Raw genomic sequence first — 15574 nt, 5'->3', positions numbered from 1 at the left:
ACAACATATTTTTAGCAATATAAGCTGGTGACTTTCATGACTGCCCAGATAATTGTGATGATCCGGTATAATTTGTGAGTAATTCAACAAACATCTGGGTTGCATAGAGCATGAAGTTATACTACTGGTCTATCATGACTTGTATTATTTTCCGCTTGATTTTTTGTAGCTTCGAGGTCAGGACAGTCCGACGTGATTTGTGAGTAATCCAACATGACAACTAGGTTGAATATGACATGAAGTTATTATGATTTTGCCATGGCTTGTATTTCTCAATTCTGAAATCTGAAATGTACTTTTTCACTCTTCTTTGTTTATAGTTTCAAAATCACAATGATCCGATATGATTTGTGAGCAATCCAACAAGACAATTAGGTTGACCATGGCATGAAATTATATCGGTATGTGATGATTTGCATATCACAGTTCACCAGTTTTGGTTCCACTTGCCGCCGTCTCTTTATCATCTCTGCCACTCAGCTTAAGGGTATTTTGGTCCATAATAATTCTATTAAACTTAAAATGACCAGTTCCACACAAATGTCAAAAGCGAGGACAGAATTTAAATATTCGCCCCAAACAAGGGAAGTTTTCTGTGTCATCTTTCCTGTAGTTTTATGTAGCCCACAAGATTTTAGAGGAAGTGCATAGGGACAATATTCAACTGCAAGTGTGAAGATCTGAAGTAATTTTTTTTTTTCTAATTATATACTATCATGTTTCGATTCCACCTAAACCTAATAAACCATTTCCAAGAAAACTGTTTGCATATATCGAATAGATTAAGAGGACTGGTACACTGAACCGTACACAAACCTAGCCCGTTAGCAATTGATTAGATCACGTTTATCTCACGCGTGTGCAAATTGATATAAATTGGATATGACAGGCTTTCAAGATTCTTCTTGCTCCCTAAAACCTCTAAAAATCAGCTCACAATTTCACATACAGTTGTGCAAATGGTGGTTGTGGAATATTTAAGTACTACATTATTAAAAATTATATACATTGAATGAGACACTAGCAAACTTGGAGGAACATTCAGAGGATCGAAGACATGACAACTTGGTTAAACAAGCAAAAACTTATCCTTGTTTTTGATTTGCATATATATAAATTGCTAACATTTTGGTCTAAACCTTTCATCAAGAAACAGCCTTTCTCATCCACATTCTTCAAACTGAGTTGATCTGCAATAAGAAAATTAAGACAGCTTCAAATGCCAAATCAAATGACGACAAATCATGTTCGTTCCACGAGCTTGCCTACAGCAACTCATCCTCTCATTGTGAATGCAGAGCAGCAGTTGCAACGGTTAAAGTCATCGGAAGGAACTTCCACATCTTCTAACTCGACGATATGCCAAAAATTGGATGGGCTCAAGAAATTATACGATTGTGTTGATGGTGTTCTCAAGTTGCCAATTACTCAACAGGTTCATGAAAAACATGCCAAATTACTTGAACAAGTATCTGATGTGTCCCTTAATGTTTTGGATACTTGTAGCATCACTAAAGATGCTTTCTCACAGATGAAAGAAAGTGTTCAACTACTCGAGTCATCTCTTCGAAGAGCTAGAGGTGGAGAATCTAACTTATCCACTCAAGTTGATGCATACATGGCATCTAACAAGAAATTGAACAAAGTGATTTGCAAATGTTTCAAAGATTTGAAGCAGAAAGAAAATAACCAGTCAATAGTAATAGAAGATTCTGACTTTACATCATTGATTAGCCTAGTGAAAGGAGTTGAAGGTTTTAGTCTTATAGTGTTGGAATCAACTCTATCTTTTATCTCCCATCCAAAGATGAGATCATCAAGGGCAAGTAGTTGGTCTTTGGTCAAGATGTTGAAGCCAAAGAGAGTTTCATGTGAAGGAATTGATATATCTGAAGTAGAGAAGATACACATGGAGTTACTTCTTCTGAGAAACGAGAAGATAGATCAATCACAGATACTAAGTGCACTTAAAAAATTGCAGGCATTTGAGTCGAGCATTCAACAAGTAGAGGAGAGTCTTGGAGCTATCTTTAGGCTTCTCTTGAAAAACCGAGTTTCCATTCTCAACATTCTCAGCACTAATTAGTGCTATATGATGAGTATACGGGGTTTCAATCTTGTGTATACAACCTTTCATACAGAGTACACGAAATGTAACAATATTTCCGGTTGTAAATAGAAATTGGTCATATAGAATACAACAGATGTACAAATTTTTTGAGCTATCTATCCTTAAATAAACTGATTGTTTCCATCAACAATCTCCATATTGGAGACATGTGCACAATCATAATAGTGTTTGTTGACATTAACTGATTGTCACTTGTAGCTGAACTGTCAATATTCCACTTGTTTCTCCTCAAGTAGAAAAATGACATAGGCTTAACCAATATCCAACTCTTGAATGACTCATTTCAACTCGCTCATGTGTTATGACATGTCGTGGTAAATTCAAATACTTACACAAGGTTTTTGACGGACCAGGCAGTATAACGCTCGTGGATCAAAATATAACATCTTCCTATTTAATCTTCATTTTAATAGTATATTCCTTCAAATCCAACAATTTCAAGCATAAACCACTTGTATGGCAGGACAGTGGAATCTTTTAATTTCTGACTTCAGCTTATTAATGTATAATCCGATATTGTATGAAAAACTTGCCAAATTACATTTGAACATGCTCTCCCAGGAAAAACATGGGAATTTACTAGAACATATCCCTAACTGTTAACATTTCGTTATTGTCTTTTTCCCCTCCGTCCATGCTCATCATTAATATGCAACCTTATGAAACTAGCCAATTTTGTAGTGGATAAGACATTCAGAAGACCAAAAGATGACATATATACGGTTGCAAGGTAATTGATATAGAACAAGTTGTTTTTAGGAGAAAAATAGAATCTGTTATGAAGAATTTAGGATGAAGACACGGCATGGAGGGAAAAAAGTGTAAAGAAGCCTTACATCAGGAGAAGATAATGTGGAAAATCGTTTTATATAGTCTACAAAGATTTTTGGGTATGTGTATAGGGACAACATTAACTGCAATTGTGAAGATTTGAAGGAAATCTTTTTTCTAATAAAGATCATCTTTCTGTTCTACCTAAAACCTAAATGCCATTTCCAAGAAACAGTCTCACAAGCTTACTGTTGCACATGAATTATGTGATTTAATGAATAAATTAGAGGACTGGTACACTGAACCGTACAAAAATCTAGCCCCTTAGCATTTTATCAGATCACATTTATCTCAAATGTGAGCAAATTGATACAAATTAGATATGATAGGCTTTCAAGATTCTTATTGCTCCCTAAACCCTCTAAAAATCAGCTCACAATTTCACAAGACATGTTGTACAATGGTGGTTGTGTAATAACTAAATTCTACATTATTTAAACTGTGTACGTGAATAAGACACAGGCAGACTAGGAGGAACATTCAGAGGACCAGAAACATGACAGCTTGGCTAAACAGGTAAAAATATTATCTTCGTTTTTGGCTTGCATATATATAAATTGCTAACACTTTTGTCTAAACCATTCATCAAGAAGAAACCTTTCCTCACCACATTCTTCAAACTCATTGATCTGTAATAAGTAAATTAAGACAACAGCTTCAAATGGAAAATCAAATGACCACAAATCATGTTCGTTCAACGAGCTTGCCTACTGCAACTCATCCTCTTATTTTGAGTGCAGAGGAGCAGTTGCGAAGGTTAAAGTCATCCGAAGGAACTTCCACATCTTCTAACTCGACGATATGCCAAAAATTAGATGGACTCAGAAAATTGTACGATCGTGTTGATGATGTCCTCAAGTTGCCAATTAGCCAACAAGTTCATGAAAAACATGTCAAATTGCTAGAACAAGTATCTGATGTGTCTCTCACTGTTTTGGATACTTGTAATATCATTAAAGATGCTTTCTCACAGATTAAAGAAAGTGTTAAACTACTTGAGTCATCTCTTCGAAGAGGCAGAAGTGGAGAATCTAAGTTATCCATTCAAGTTGATGCATACATGGCGTCCAATAAGAAATTGAACAAAGTGATTTGCAAATGTCTCAGAGATTTGAAGCAGAAAGAAAACAATCAGACAATGATAATAGAAGACTCTGACTTTGCATCATTGATTAGCTTAATAAAAGGAGTTGAAAATATTAGTCTTACAGTGTTGGAGTCAGCCCTATCTTTTATTTCTCATCCAAATATGAGATCAAAGGCAAGTAGTTGGTGTTTGGTCAAAATGTTGAAGCCTAAGAGAGTCTCATGTGAAGGAATTGATATCTCTGAAGTAGAAAAGATACACATGGAGTTATTTCTCCTACGAAATGAGAAGATCGATCAATCACAGATGCTAAGTGCACTTAAAAAACTGCAGGCATTTGAGTCGAGCATTCAAGAACTAGAGGATGGTTTAGGAGTTATTGTCACGACCCAACCCCGTAGGCCGTGACTAGTGTCCGTGCTGGACACCCAAACGTACCCAATAATCCAAACCAGCAGACTAGCAGATTATATAAATATAAAAGTCAGTCGACATTACTAGTGTCATAGAGGAACATATATAACACATGGAAGCCGATAAGGCTATCACAAATCATAGCAACCCAAAACATATACAGAACCCACATGTATGTCTACAGACCTCTACAGAACATAACAGAAACATAAGACAGGACAGGGCCCCGTCGTACCCATGAATAGCGCACATATATCCAACAGCAGCAGACTGTACCAGAGTATAGGCTCTGGACAAAAGAGCGCTCCAGAATAGCAGAATAGGTGTCCTAGGCAGGTGGGTCAGCAAATCTGTAGTCTGTACCTGCGCGGCATGAAAACGCAGCCCCCGAAGAAAGGGGGTCAGTACGAAATATGTACTGAGTATGTAAAGCATGGAACGTAGTAAACAAAGTCATAATCGGAACATGAGGTACAGAAAAATGAACGGAATATCCAGATTAGCAAAATGCTGATCATAAAGCATAAATAGTACTTACAGGAAACGTATGTCATACCTGGTCCCATTACGGAACAAAATCATAACCGGAACAGAACGTACAGAAATGTGAGTGAGATGTCCAGAGTATCAAATGCATATTTTCAAAACATGAAGAGTATGTACAAAAACATATGCCATATCATATCCGGCCCCTGCCAAGGGACTCGGCAGACAGAACGTGGTCACCCCCCGACACTGGTGCCACAACACATAAGGATCAGAAAAGGGGAATAACCCCGTAACATAGCATATCATATCAGATGGCCATATCAGATCATATCAGAACAAGCGTACATGGCACAGCATACTCCACAAACCCATGTACGCGTATACCTGCCCCCTCACATCGAGGCACGGCGAACAATGCAAAGGATCACGCTTGACAACATATCCTGGCCCGGGCTCAGTGGGGGAAACATTGAGGCATCCACGAACGGAGTAGTGAGAAACTAAATGCACTAAAAATACCATAAATATATTTCCAGAGACTCAATGAGGCATATCGAATGTCAAATCAAATCAATGAAATCGGACGGAAACATAGTAAGTAAATTTAGATGTCATAACGGGTTACGGAGGCATAATCTATCCGAGATCGTTTTCAAGATTCAAAACAATTTATAAGACTTAATGAAATATTTAAAATAGTTTTTATTTAGTAGATAAAGGAGTAGTTAGAGTATTTCTAACGAAAACGCTCGAAGACAAGTCATAGACACATAAAGGGTAAAATTGGAAATAGTGGGCCCACCTCGGAACCAATGAAGCGGTGGGCTCAAATTACGTATTTTTAAGCTTATGGGGTCACCTACAAAGGTTCTAGGACATTCCATAACTTCCTAAGCAATTTGGGAAAAATTCTCATAATTTTTCATCAAAGCATACTTAAGGAATTCAATTCTATTGAATGAAAAAGAGACGATTTCAAACGCGGATTCCGATGGACAGAATATTCCCCGAGGCGTAAATCCAAGCCTAGTACATCTAGGACATGCCAAGAGAAGAATCGGGATAGCTTTACATACCTTTCTTGCCCTTTACGCTTGCCAAAACTCAAATCCCGTTTCGTCCAAAACCTACAAATGGTCACATTTACCAATTTACTATTCATAAGACTTAAAATTTCAACCTTAACCAATTCTTGTCTATAAAAATTTGAGCAGCATCTCCCCTATATATATATCATCCCCGAGGTTAAAACTCGGCTAAAACAACAACAACCATACCAACAACAATATATACAACATCAATAATCGACTAGGAACGCATTCTAGCGTAAATAGTCTTATTTTCCAAATAATGCGACAATTCCAAATCCAACTTTGCACTTACAACCCGATATCAATATTTTCATATTCACATACTAATATAAGACCATTCAAACATAAACCAAAAGTATTCCAAGCTATATATTCAATATTCAACAATTCCATCAACTTCCATATTCAATCCAAAATTCTTATATATGCAACAAAACCATTCCAACACATTTTCTACTTACTAATTCATCTCCAACAACAATCTACCACACGGCCAACATGGCTTCTTTCCAATTTCATCCAATTTTCATTCAACTTCCATTTCCAATACAAATTCCACAATAACCACAACTAGTATGCAACTTAAAATTCAACTCATATATGTATACAACATATATACACCCATGGCTACATATATAATATATATACATACCCACTTTGCAAACTTTCATATTTTCATAAATTCTACTCATTTCTACATACTACAACACAAACAAACCTTCATAACATAAGAAAAACGAATTGATTCTTACCTTGTTTTTATGAAAGTAGCAAATCCTTCAACATCTTATTGTTCCCATGCTCCTCTAACTCCAAACAAAATTATATTCGTGATTATGCGTTGCCCGGACTTCGATTAGTACTTCGTAGCTTGAAATTTCACTCACAATCCTCACTTTTATGTGAGATTTAGGCCCCTTTTTGTTGCTGAATTTTCTGGAAAATTTGAGAAGTTTTTAGATGATAAAAATGGGGTTTTGCCCCTTTTTATAAGGGCTGAAACGGCGTCACTGTAGCTACAGTACTGTAGCAGTGCTGTAGCGTACTGTAGCAGTGCTGTTTCTGCGCGACAGTTCAGTTTGTAGCGTCTATAATTCTCTACTCCGACGTCCTATCGATGAGTGGTTTGTTGAATCATAAACTAGACTTGACGAACTTCATTTTAGGCTTTTGAAACGCCTTAAAACTCCAAATATGCATAGAGATATACCCCTCCAAAGTTGACTAAAAATTTGTCCGGCATTTCTCAAATTTTCGTCGAACTTATTTTCTTCAACTTGCTCGATCTCAAAATATTCCGAAACCCTCCATACATGATATTTATCACTTATTATACATGATAATGACCATATTCTTGTGTTTTAAAATACTCTTTCCCGATGACGACTTACAAGATCATGATCATCCATTATTTAAACAATATACTTAATAATGTCTCATTCCTCATACTCCAAAGTTGTTTTAACTAGTCGTAACTCGACATTCTTACATTCAAATTTAACAGTGTTTCTTCGAAGTACGGGGTGTAACATTCTCCCCCCCTTTAAAAACATTCGTCCTCGAATGTTGAGGTAGAGTTCTCCCCGAGGTAGATATCAATGTTTTTTTCCCGTATTTATCAGTATTTACTTTACTTACTTTCAGTATTGCTTGCCCGGTAAAACTGAACTTATCCAAACTATGCAATCCATTCTTCTTCTTTTGTAGCCAAGATTTACGCCTGTACTCAAGGTCATCCCTTTTTCTTGTTATTTGTCTGTCCACTAACTCTCCATGCTTTATCGCTTCAGTCGTCTCTTTAGTCTGTCGTCTCTTCAGTCTTCGTCGTTATATCCTTGTATGCCCCTTTCATTTCGTGCTTACCACACACCCTTATCCAATTTTGATCTCATTCTTTCATTCGTCTCTTGTGGCTGAATCTTTGGGATTTCATACATATTTCCCAGGGGGGTCACCCATCCTCCCACCTTAGCACGCTTAACCTCGAAAACTTCAATACATTTAGGTGCGTTAAGGCCGGTATAATCACGTCAACTGCCCCGCGCGACCTTGGTCACGTAATTTAAGGAAAATTGGGGTCTTAACAACTTTCAAAACGCCCTCGTAGGGGGTCCCACCCAAACTTAGAGGGGATTCTTTTACTTTTCTAACTATATAGTTATCGTATCGCCCCTGTAAATCCTCAATATTCACCTCCATGTGTGTATATATGTAATTTTAGACAGCTCACGAGTTTAAGTTTTTATTCCACAGATCCCATCTCCAATCAGTCGATGAAAACTGATATAATGTTACTGTGAGGCATCTTCCGACTACCAGCAAAAGAAAACTAGAATCCGACGAACTTCGCGGAATCTGTTAGTACTTAATTCACATAATTACCTCCATATTTGTATATATATATATTTGAGTCGTAAGCGGACCACTCAATCCTCAACTGCCTGTCATACACTTTGTATTCTTCCAATTAGAGGAAACTTAACCGTTGGGCATCTTTGCCCTTCCACATATTTTTGCCCCTCAACCTAGGCTGTTCTAAAGCAAAATGGGGTTGGAACATATTTCCGGTCCGTTTAAATAAATTGAGAATTTGCTACTCATATATGATTTCTCGAGATAAATTTTTTTCCAAATAGGGATAATGCTTCTTACAAATGACATGGAGGGTATCTCTTAAACTTTAATCCAACATAATAGATTTACCCTACGGTATCGATCTTCAAGACACGTTAAGAATTTATATCTCATTTTCCTCTCCATATTTCTAGAAAAAATTGGGCAGAGGTTCCTCTGTATTTCTTACTATCCCAAAACCTGTACACAGGAAATACCAACCATGCCTCACAGGGCCAACACATATACGTATATACATATCGTATCATATCGCCTCATAGCCACACGGGGCTAATAATTTCAAATAAAAGTATAAAGATGCTGAGGCTTACCTCACATGCCCAACTCAAACTGCACCTACTACACTTTCCTGCTTATTTTTTTTTCTTTTCAATCTTCAGCTTCATGTTTCAATCGTATTTCAAACACCTTACCCAGCATAAATCTTTCATGCCATTACTTACCTGTGTACTGTGTAGCTTCAAATATCATCAGTCGCTGTCTTACGTCGATACCGTTCTCCAGCTGCAATCAAGGGTTAGTAAAAAAAAAGGGGTTCATTTCCTATAGCTGGCTCTATCGCACGATCTAAGATTCAAAGAAAAGTAACACCCTAAATGTCCTGTAGCCTCCTGTTTATAGATGTGGTGCACAACACACCGATAAACAAGACTCTACTAGACACGGTCTGTAGACATTCCGAGGACGAACTGCTCTGATACCACTTTTGTCACGACCCAACCCCGTAGGCCGTGACTAGTGTCCGTGCTGGACACCCAAACGTACCCAATAATCCAAACCAGCAGACTAGCAGATTATATAAATATAAAAGTCAGTCGACATTACTAGTGTCATAGAGGAACATATATAACACATGGAAGCCGATAAGGCTATCACAAATCATAGCAACCCAAAACATATACAGAACCCACATGTATGTCTACAGACCTCTACAGAACATAACAGAAACATAAGACAGGACAGGGCCCCGTCGTACCCATGAATAGCGCACATATATCCAACAGCAGCAGACTGTACCAGAGTATAGGCTCTGGACAAAAGAGCGCTCCAGAATAGCAGAATAGGTGTCCTAGGCAGGTGGGTCAGCAAATCTGTAGTCTGTACCTGCGCGGCATGAAAACGCAGCCCCCGAAGAAAGGGGGTCAGTACGAAATATGTACTGAGTATGTAAAGCATGGAACGTAGTAAACAAAGTCATAATCGGAACATGAGGTACAGAAAAATGAACGGAATATCCAGATTAGCAAAATGCTGATCATAAAGCATAAATAGTACTTACAGGAAACGTATGTCATACCTGGTCCCATTACGGAACAAAATCATAACCGGAACAGAACGTACAGAAATGTGAGTGAGATGTCCAGAGTATCAAATGCATATTTTCAAAACATGAAGAGTATGTACAAAAACATATGCCATATCATATCCGGCCCCTGCCAAGGGACTCGGCAGACAGAACGTGGTCACCCCCCGACACTGGTGCCACAACACATAAGGATCAGAAAAGGGGAATAACCCCGTAACATAGCATATCATATCAGATGGCCATATCAGATCATATCAGAACAAGCGTACATGGCACAGCATACTCCACAAACCCATGTACGCGTATACCTGCCCCCTCACATCGAGGCACGGCGAACAATGCAAAGGATCACGCTTGACAACATATCCTGGCCCGGGCTCAGTGGGGGAAACATTGAGGCATCCACGAACGGAGTAGTGAGAAACTAAATGCACTAAAAATACCATAAATATATTTCCAGAGACTCAATGAGGCATATCGAATGTCAAATCAAATCAATGAAATCGGACGGAAACATAGTAAGTAAATTTAGATGTCATAACGGGTTACGGAGGCATAATCTATCCGAGATCGTTTTCAAGATTCAAAACAATTTATAAGACTTAATGAAATATTTAAAATAGTTTTTATTTAGTAGATAAAGGAGTAGTTAGAGTATTTCTAACGAAAACGCTCGAAGACAAGTCATAGACACATAAAGGGTAAAATTGGAAATAGTGGGCCCACCTCGGAACCAATGAAGCGGTGGGCTCAAATTACGTATTTTTAAGCTTATGGGGTCACCTACAAAGGTTCTAGGACATTCCATAACTTCCTAAGCAATTTGGGAAAAATTCTCATAATTTTTCATCAAAGCATACTTAAGGAATTCAATTCTATTGAATGAAAAAGAGACGATTTCAAACGCGGATTCCGATGGACAGAATATTCCCCGAGGCGTAAATCCAAGCCTAGTACATCTAGGACATGCCAAGAGAAGAATCGGGATAGCTTTACATACCTTTCTTGCCCTTTACGCTTGCCAAAACTCAAATCCCGTTTCGTCCAAAACCTACAAATGGTCACATTTACCAATTTACTATTCATAAGACTTAAAATTTCAACCTTAACCAATTCTTGTCTATAAAAATTTGAGCAGCATCTCCCCTATATATATATCATCCCCGAGGTTAAAACTCGGCTAAAACAACAACAACCATACCAACAACAATATATACAACATCAATAATCGACTAGGAACGCATTCTAGCGTAAATAGTCTTATTTTCCAAATAATGCGACAATTCCAAATCCAACTTTGCACTTACAACCCGATATCAATATTTTCATATTCACATACTAATATAAGACCATTCAAACATAAACCAAAAGTATTCCAAGCTATATATTCAATATTCAACAATTCCATCAACTTCCATATTCAATCCAAAATTCTTATATATGCAACAAAACCATTCCAACACATTTTCTACTTACTAATTCATCTCCAACAACAATCTACCACACGGCCAACATGGCTTCTTTCCAATTTCATCCAATTTTCATTCAACTTCCATTTCCAATACAAATTCCACAATAACCACAACTAGTATGCAACTTAAAATTCAACTCATATATGTATACAACATATATACACCCATGGCTACATATATAATATATATACATACCCACTTTGCAAACTTTCATATTTTCATAAATTCTACTCATTTCTACATACTACAACACAAACAAACCTTCATAACATAAGAAAAACGAATTGATTCTTACCTTGTTTTTATGAAAGTAGCAAATCCTTCAACATCTTATTGTTCCCATGCTCCTCTAACTCCAAACAAAATTATATTCGTGATTATGCGTTGCCCGGACTTCGATTAGTACTTCGTAGCTTGAAATTTCACTCACAATCCTCACTTTTATGTGAGATTTAGGCCCCTTTTTGTTGCTGAATTTTCTGGAAAATTTGAGAAGTTTTTAGATGATAAAAATGGGGTTTTGCCCCTTTTTATAAGGGCTGAAACGGCGTCACTGTAGCTACAGTACTGTAGCAGTGCTGTAGCGTACTGTAGCAGTGCTGTTTCTGCGCGACAGTTCAGTTTGTAGCGTCTATAATTCTCTACTCCGACGTCCTATCGATGAGTGGTTTGTTGAATCATAAACTAGACTTGACGAACTTCATTTTAGGCTTTTGAAACGCCTTAAAACTCCAAATATGCATAGAGATATACCCCTCCAAAGTTGACTAAAAATTTGTCCGGCATTTCTCAAATTTTCGTCGAACTTATTTTCTTCAACTTGCTCGATCTCAAAATATTCCGAAACCCTCCATACATGATATTTATCACTTATTATACATGATAATGACCATATTCTTGTGTTTTAAAATACTCTTTCCCGATGACGACTTACAAGATCATGATCATCCATTATTTAAACAATATACTTAATAATGTCTCATTCCTCATACTCCAAAGTTGTTTTAACTAGTCGTAACTCGACATTCTTACATTCAAATTTAACAGTGTTTCTTCGAAGTACGGGGTGTAACAGTTATCTTTAGGCTTCTATTGAAAAATCGAGTGTCCCTCCTCAACATTCTCAGCCACTAATTTGTGATAATGACTATATGGGGTCTCAATCTTGTGGATATGATTTTGTCATTACAATTTTCCGGTTGTATATAAAAATTTGTCATATAGAATACAGCAAAATGTAAAAAAAAATAAAAAAAATGTCAGCTATCTATCTTTGAATGTACTGATGTTTTCTGTCAATAATCTCCATATTGAAGACGTGCACAATCATAATAGTGTTTGTTAATATTAGCTGTTTGTCAGATTAAGATGCCAAATGGAAAGCTGAAACTAAGATTGCTAAAACCATGAATTTCTGGAACTAACATGCTATGCTAAATATGTTTATCACTTGTAATGAACTGTCAAGATTCTACTTGTTTCCCCTCAAGTAGAACAATGACATAGGATTAAGCAGTATCCAAGACATGAACGTTTTGGCATTTCTCTAAGTCTCCGATGACTCATTTCTACTTACTCGTCTTTTAGGACCTGTCTTGGTACTCGGTAGATTCAAACATTTAACACAAGGTTCTTGTGGGATTTTATGCAACTTATCTGTAGCTTAAGAGTTAAAAAGGGTAAATAAGCAGTATAATACGCGTTGATCAAGATATAGAATTTGCCTGTTTGATCTTCGTTTCAGGAATATACTCCTTCAGATCCAACCATTTCAGACATAAACCACTTGTATGGCAGGACCATGGAATCTTTTAATTTTTTTATTTCAGCTGATTAATCTATAATTCACTATTATATGAAAAACATGCCAAATTACTAGAACATGTCTCGAACGGTTAAAATTTCGTTATTTTCTTCTTTTCCTCCGTCGTCTTTGGTCATAATTCATCTGCAACCTTATGAAACCAGCCAATTTATAGTGGATGAGACACTCAGAAGAAGAAAAGATGACAGATATACGGTTGCCAGGTGATTGATATAAAACAAGTTGTTTTTAGGAGAAAAATAGAATCTGTCATGAAGAATTTGGGATGGAAACACCGTGTTGAGGATTAAAAAATGTGCAGAAGCCTTACATAAGAAAGTGTGAAAAATCGTGGCGTATAGATGAACCAGAAAAATCGTGATATGAAGAATGGCATAAATATGAGAACATGAACAAGGAGGTCTCAGGTGAAGGTTAGAAACTTAGCTATGAAATTTCTTTTGTGCAAAACCTCAATTAGACTAAACAAAGCTAACTGCACAAGTTGGACACCCCAAACGTGTGCAATTAATTTTAAATTGAACATGAGATATCAAGATTCCTCTTGCTCCCTGCCTGTCATATCTAATTTGAATAGTCAATTCAGCTCAAATCCACATAATATGCTAGAGACTGATCTATTGCCCATGAGACAGATGACATGTACGGTGTTGACAGGGTATTTTAGTGGTACAATTAGATGGAACTTACTATATTACGAGATTTAACAATGATGAGACAAAGGAGCAAAAGAAGGAGAGTTTAAAAGGACCTGAAACATGACAACTAGGGAGAGTTAAGATTCTTTTTGTTTCCATTGACATTGCATATATAACAGAGAAAGAAGTTTGATCCAAACCAGAACCAAGAACACGTTTAGCAGAAGAAAATATTTTAGCTTCAATGGAAAATCTAAAAATCACAAACCATGTTCGTTCCTCGACTTTGCCTACAGCAACTCATCCTCTTATTGCAAGTGCAGAGGAAAATCTGCGAAGATTGAAGTCGTCTGAAGGCACTTCCATATCTTCACATGCAACAATATGCCAAAGATTGGATGGTCTCGGAAAATTGTATGAATGTATTGATAATTTCCTCCGTTTTCCACTTAGTGAACAAGTCCTCTCCCATGAGAAACATGCCAAATCGCTAGAACAAGTCTCTAACGGATCTCTCAAGGTTCTAGATACTTGCAATATCATTAAAGACACTTTCTCACAGATGAAAGAAAATGTTCAACTGCTAGAGTCATCTCTCCGGAGAAAAAGGAGTGGAGAATCGAACTTATCCAATGAAATTGATACATACGTGGCATCCAATAAGAAACTAAACAAAGTAATCTATAGATGTTTCCAAGCTTTGAAGAACACAGAAAAGAGTAACATAATTGAAATAGAAGACGCTGAGTTCACAACATTGATTAGTCTAATTGAAGGAGTTGAAGATATTAGTATTACAGTGTTGGAATCAACTCTATCTTTCATTTTCCATCCAAAAATGAGATCAAAGGCAGGTGGTTTGTCTTTGATCTCCAAGTTATTGAAGCCAAAGAGAGTCTCATGTGAAGTAGTTGATATTTCAGAATTTGAGAAGATAGACATTGAGTTGCTTCTTCTTCAAAGCAAACAGACAGATCATTCACAAATTCAAAGTGTACTTAAAAGACTCGGGACATTTGAATCACGCATTCAAGAACTGGAGTACAGAATAGGATCCATCTTTAGGCACCTCATAAAAACTAGAGTTTCCCTCCTCAATATTCTCAATCACTAATCGTGTATACGTATATTCCAAGAAATCTGTATGACTACACTGTATTAACAAAATTTGAGATACACGATTCCAAAGAAATGTCAAAATGTTGCCAGCAATGAATGTTGTATACGTTAATAATTCTAACATCAATTGCCCCTCTGGTTCCCTCTGAATGTGTTTGTGATTCATATTTCGAAGACTGACTTTACCACTCATAGTTTTAACATAAACCTGTTAGTATTGATTGGATAAATTTTGCCGCTAAATGCACCTAAACAACTGCTAAATGCATCTAAACTGCCCCTAAATTCTCTAATATCTGAAGGGGTAATCCAAACCCGTGCTAAATTCACCTAAACCGCTGCAAAATATGCTTTAAACTGCCGCTAAATGCACCTAAACCGTCTCTAAATTCTTTAATCTCTTACGGGGTAGTCCAAATCACGGCTAAATTCACCTAAACCGCAAATGTATCTGAACCACCGATAAGTGTACCTTAACCGCAGCTAAATGCGCCTAAGCCTATCGAAATCCTTTAATAGCAAGAACTAAGTGAACTC

At 36.9% G+C, this 15574-nt stretch overlaps 3 protein-coding genes and 2 long non-coding RNA genes across 5 annotated transcripts; 3 read left to right on the top strand and 2 right to left on the bottom strand.

Moving 5' to 3' along the window:
* Positions 1-770: 770 nt before the first annotated feature.
* LOC132628186 (uncharacterized) lies at positions 771-3139 on the top strand. The gene has a single exon (XM_060343934.1). The coding sequence runs from the start codon at positions 1220-1222 to the stop codon at positions 2084-2086; it is 867 nt and encodes a 288-aa protein (XP_060199917.1). The 5' UTR covers positions 771-1219; the 3' UTR covers positions 2087-3139.
* Positions 3140-3272: 133 nt separating this feature from the next.
* Positions 3273-4433, top strand: LOC132629169 (uncharacterized; the record flags this gene model as incomplete). The annotated part of the gene is made up of 1 exon (XM_060344896.1): positions 3273-4433. A coding segment is annotated over exon 1 (810 nt), but the record flags the coding sequence as incomplete, so codon positions are not given.
* Positions 4434-4491: 58 nt separating this feature from the next.
* On the bottom strand, positions 4492-7269 carry LOC132628185 (uncharacterized). Its single transcript, XR_009578045.1, has 3 exons — positions 6796-7269; positions 6029-6079; positions 4492-4826 (listed from the first exon to the last, which is right to left on the bottom strand). It is a non-coding gene; the product is annotated as an uncharacterized LOC132628185 (long non-coding RNA).
* A 2177-nt stretch (positions 7270-9446) lies between these two features.
* On the bottom strand, positions 9447-12224 carry LOC132624012 (uncharacterized). The gene is made up of 3 exons (XR_009576509.1): positions 11751-12224; positions 10984-11034; positions 9447-9781 (listed from the first exon to the last, which is right to left on the bottom strand). It is a non-coding gene; the product is annotated as an uncharacterized LOC132624012 (long non-coding RNA).
* A 1938-nt stretch (positions 12225-14162) lies between these two features.
* On the top strand, positions 14163-15032 carry LOC132629168 (uncharacterized). Its single transcript, XM_060344895.1, has one exon. It carries the CDS (start codon positions 14163-14165, stop codon positions 15030-15032), a length of 870 nt encoding a protein of 289 aa, XP_060200878.1.
* Positions 15033-15574: the final 542 nt, after the last annotated feature.

Source organism: Lycium barbarum, chromosome 2 (assembly GCF_019175385.1).
Source record: "Lycium barbarum isolate Lr01 chromosome 2, ASM1917538v2, whole genome shotgun sequence".
Taxonomy (NCBI): Eukaryota; Viridiplantae; Streptophyta; class Magnoliopsida; order Solanales; family Solanaceae; genus Lycium; species Lycium barbarum.
This window is presented reverse-complemented; position numbering and strand designations above follow the sequence as displayed.

What these genes read in the sequence shown, in the direction of transcription:
- LOC132629168 (XM_060344895.1), top strand. Translation starts at nt 14,163, where the DNA reads ATGGAAAATCTAAAAATCACAAACCATGTTCGTTCCTCGACTTTGCCT.
- LOC132628186 (XM_060343934.1), top strand. Translation starts at nt 1,220, where the DNA reads ATGCCAAATCAAATGACGACAAATCATGTTCGTTCCACGAGCTTGCCT.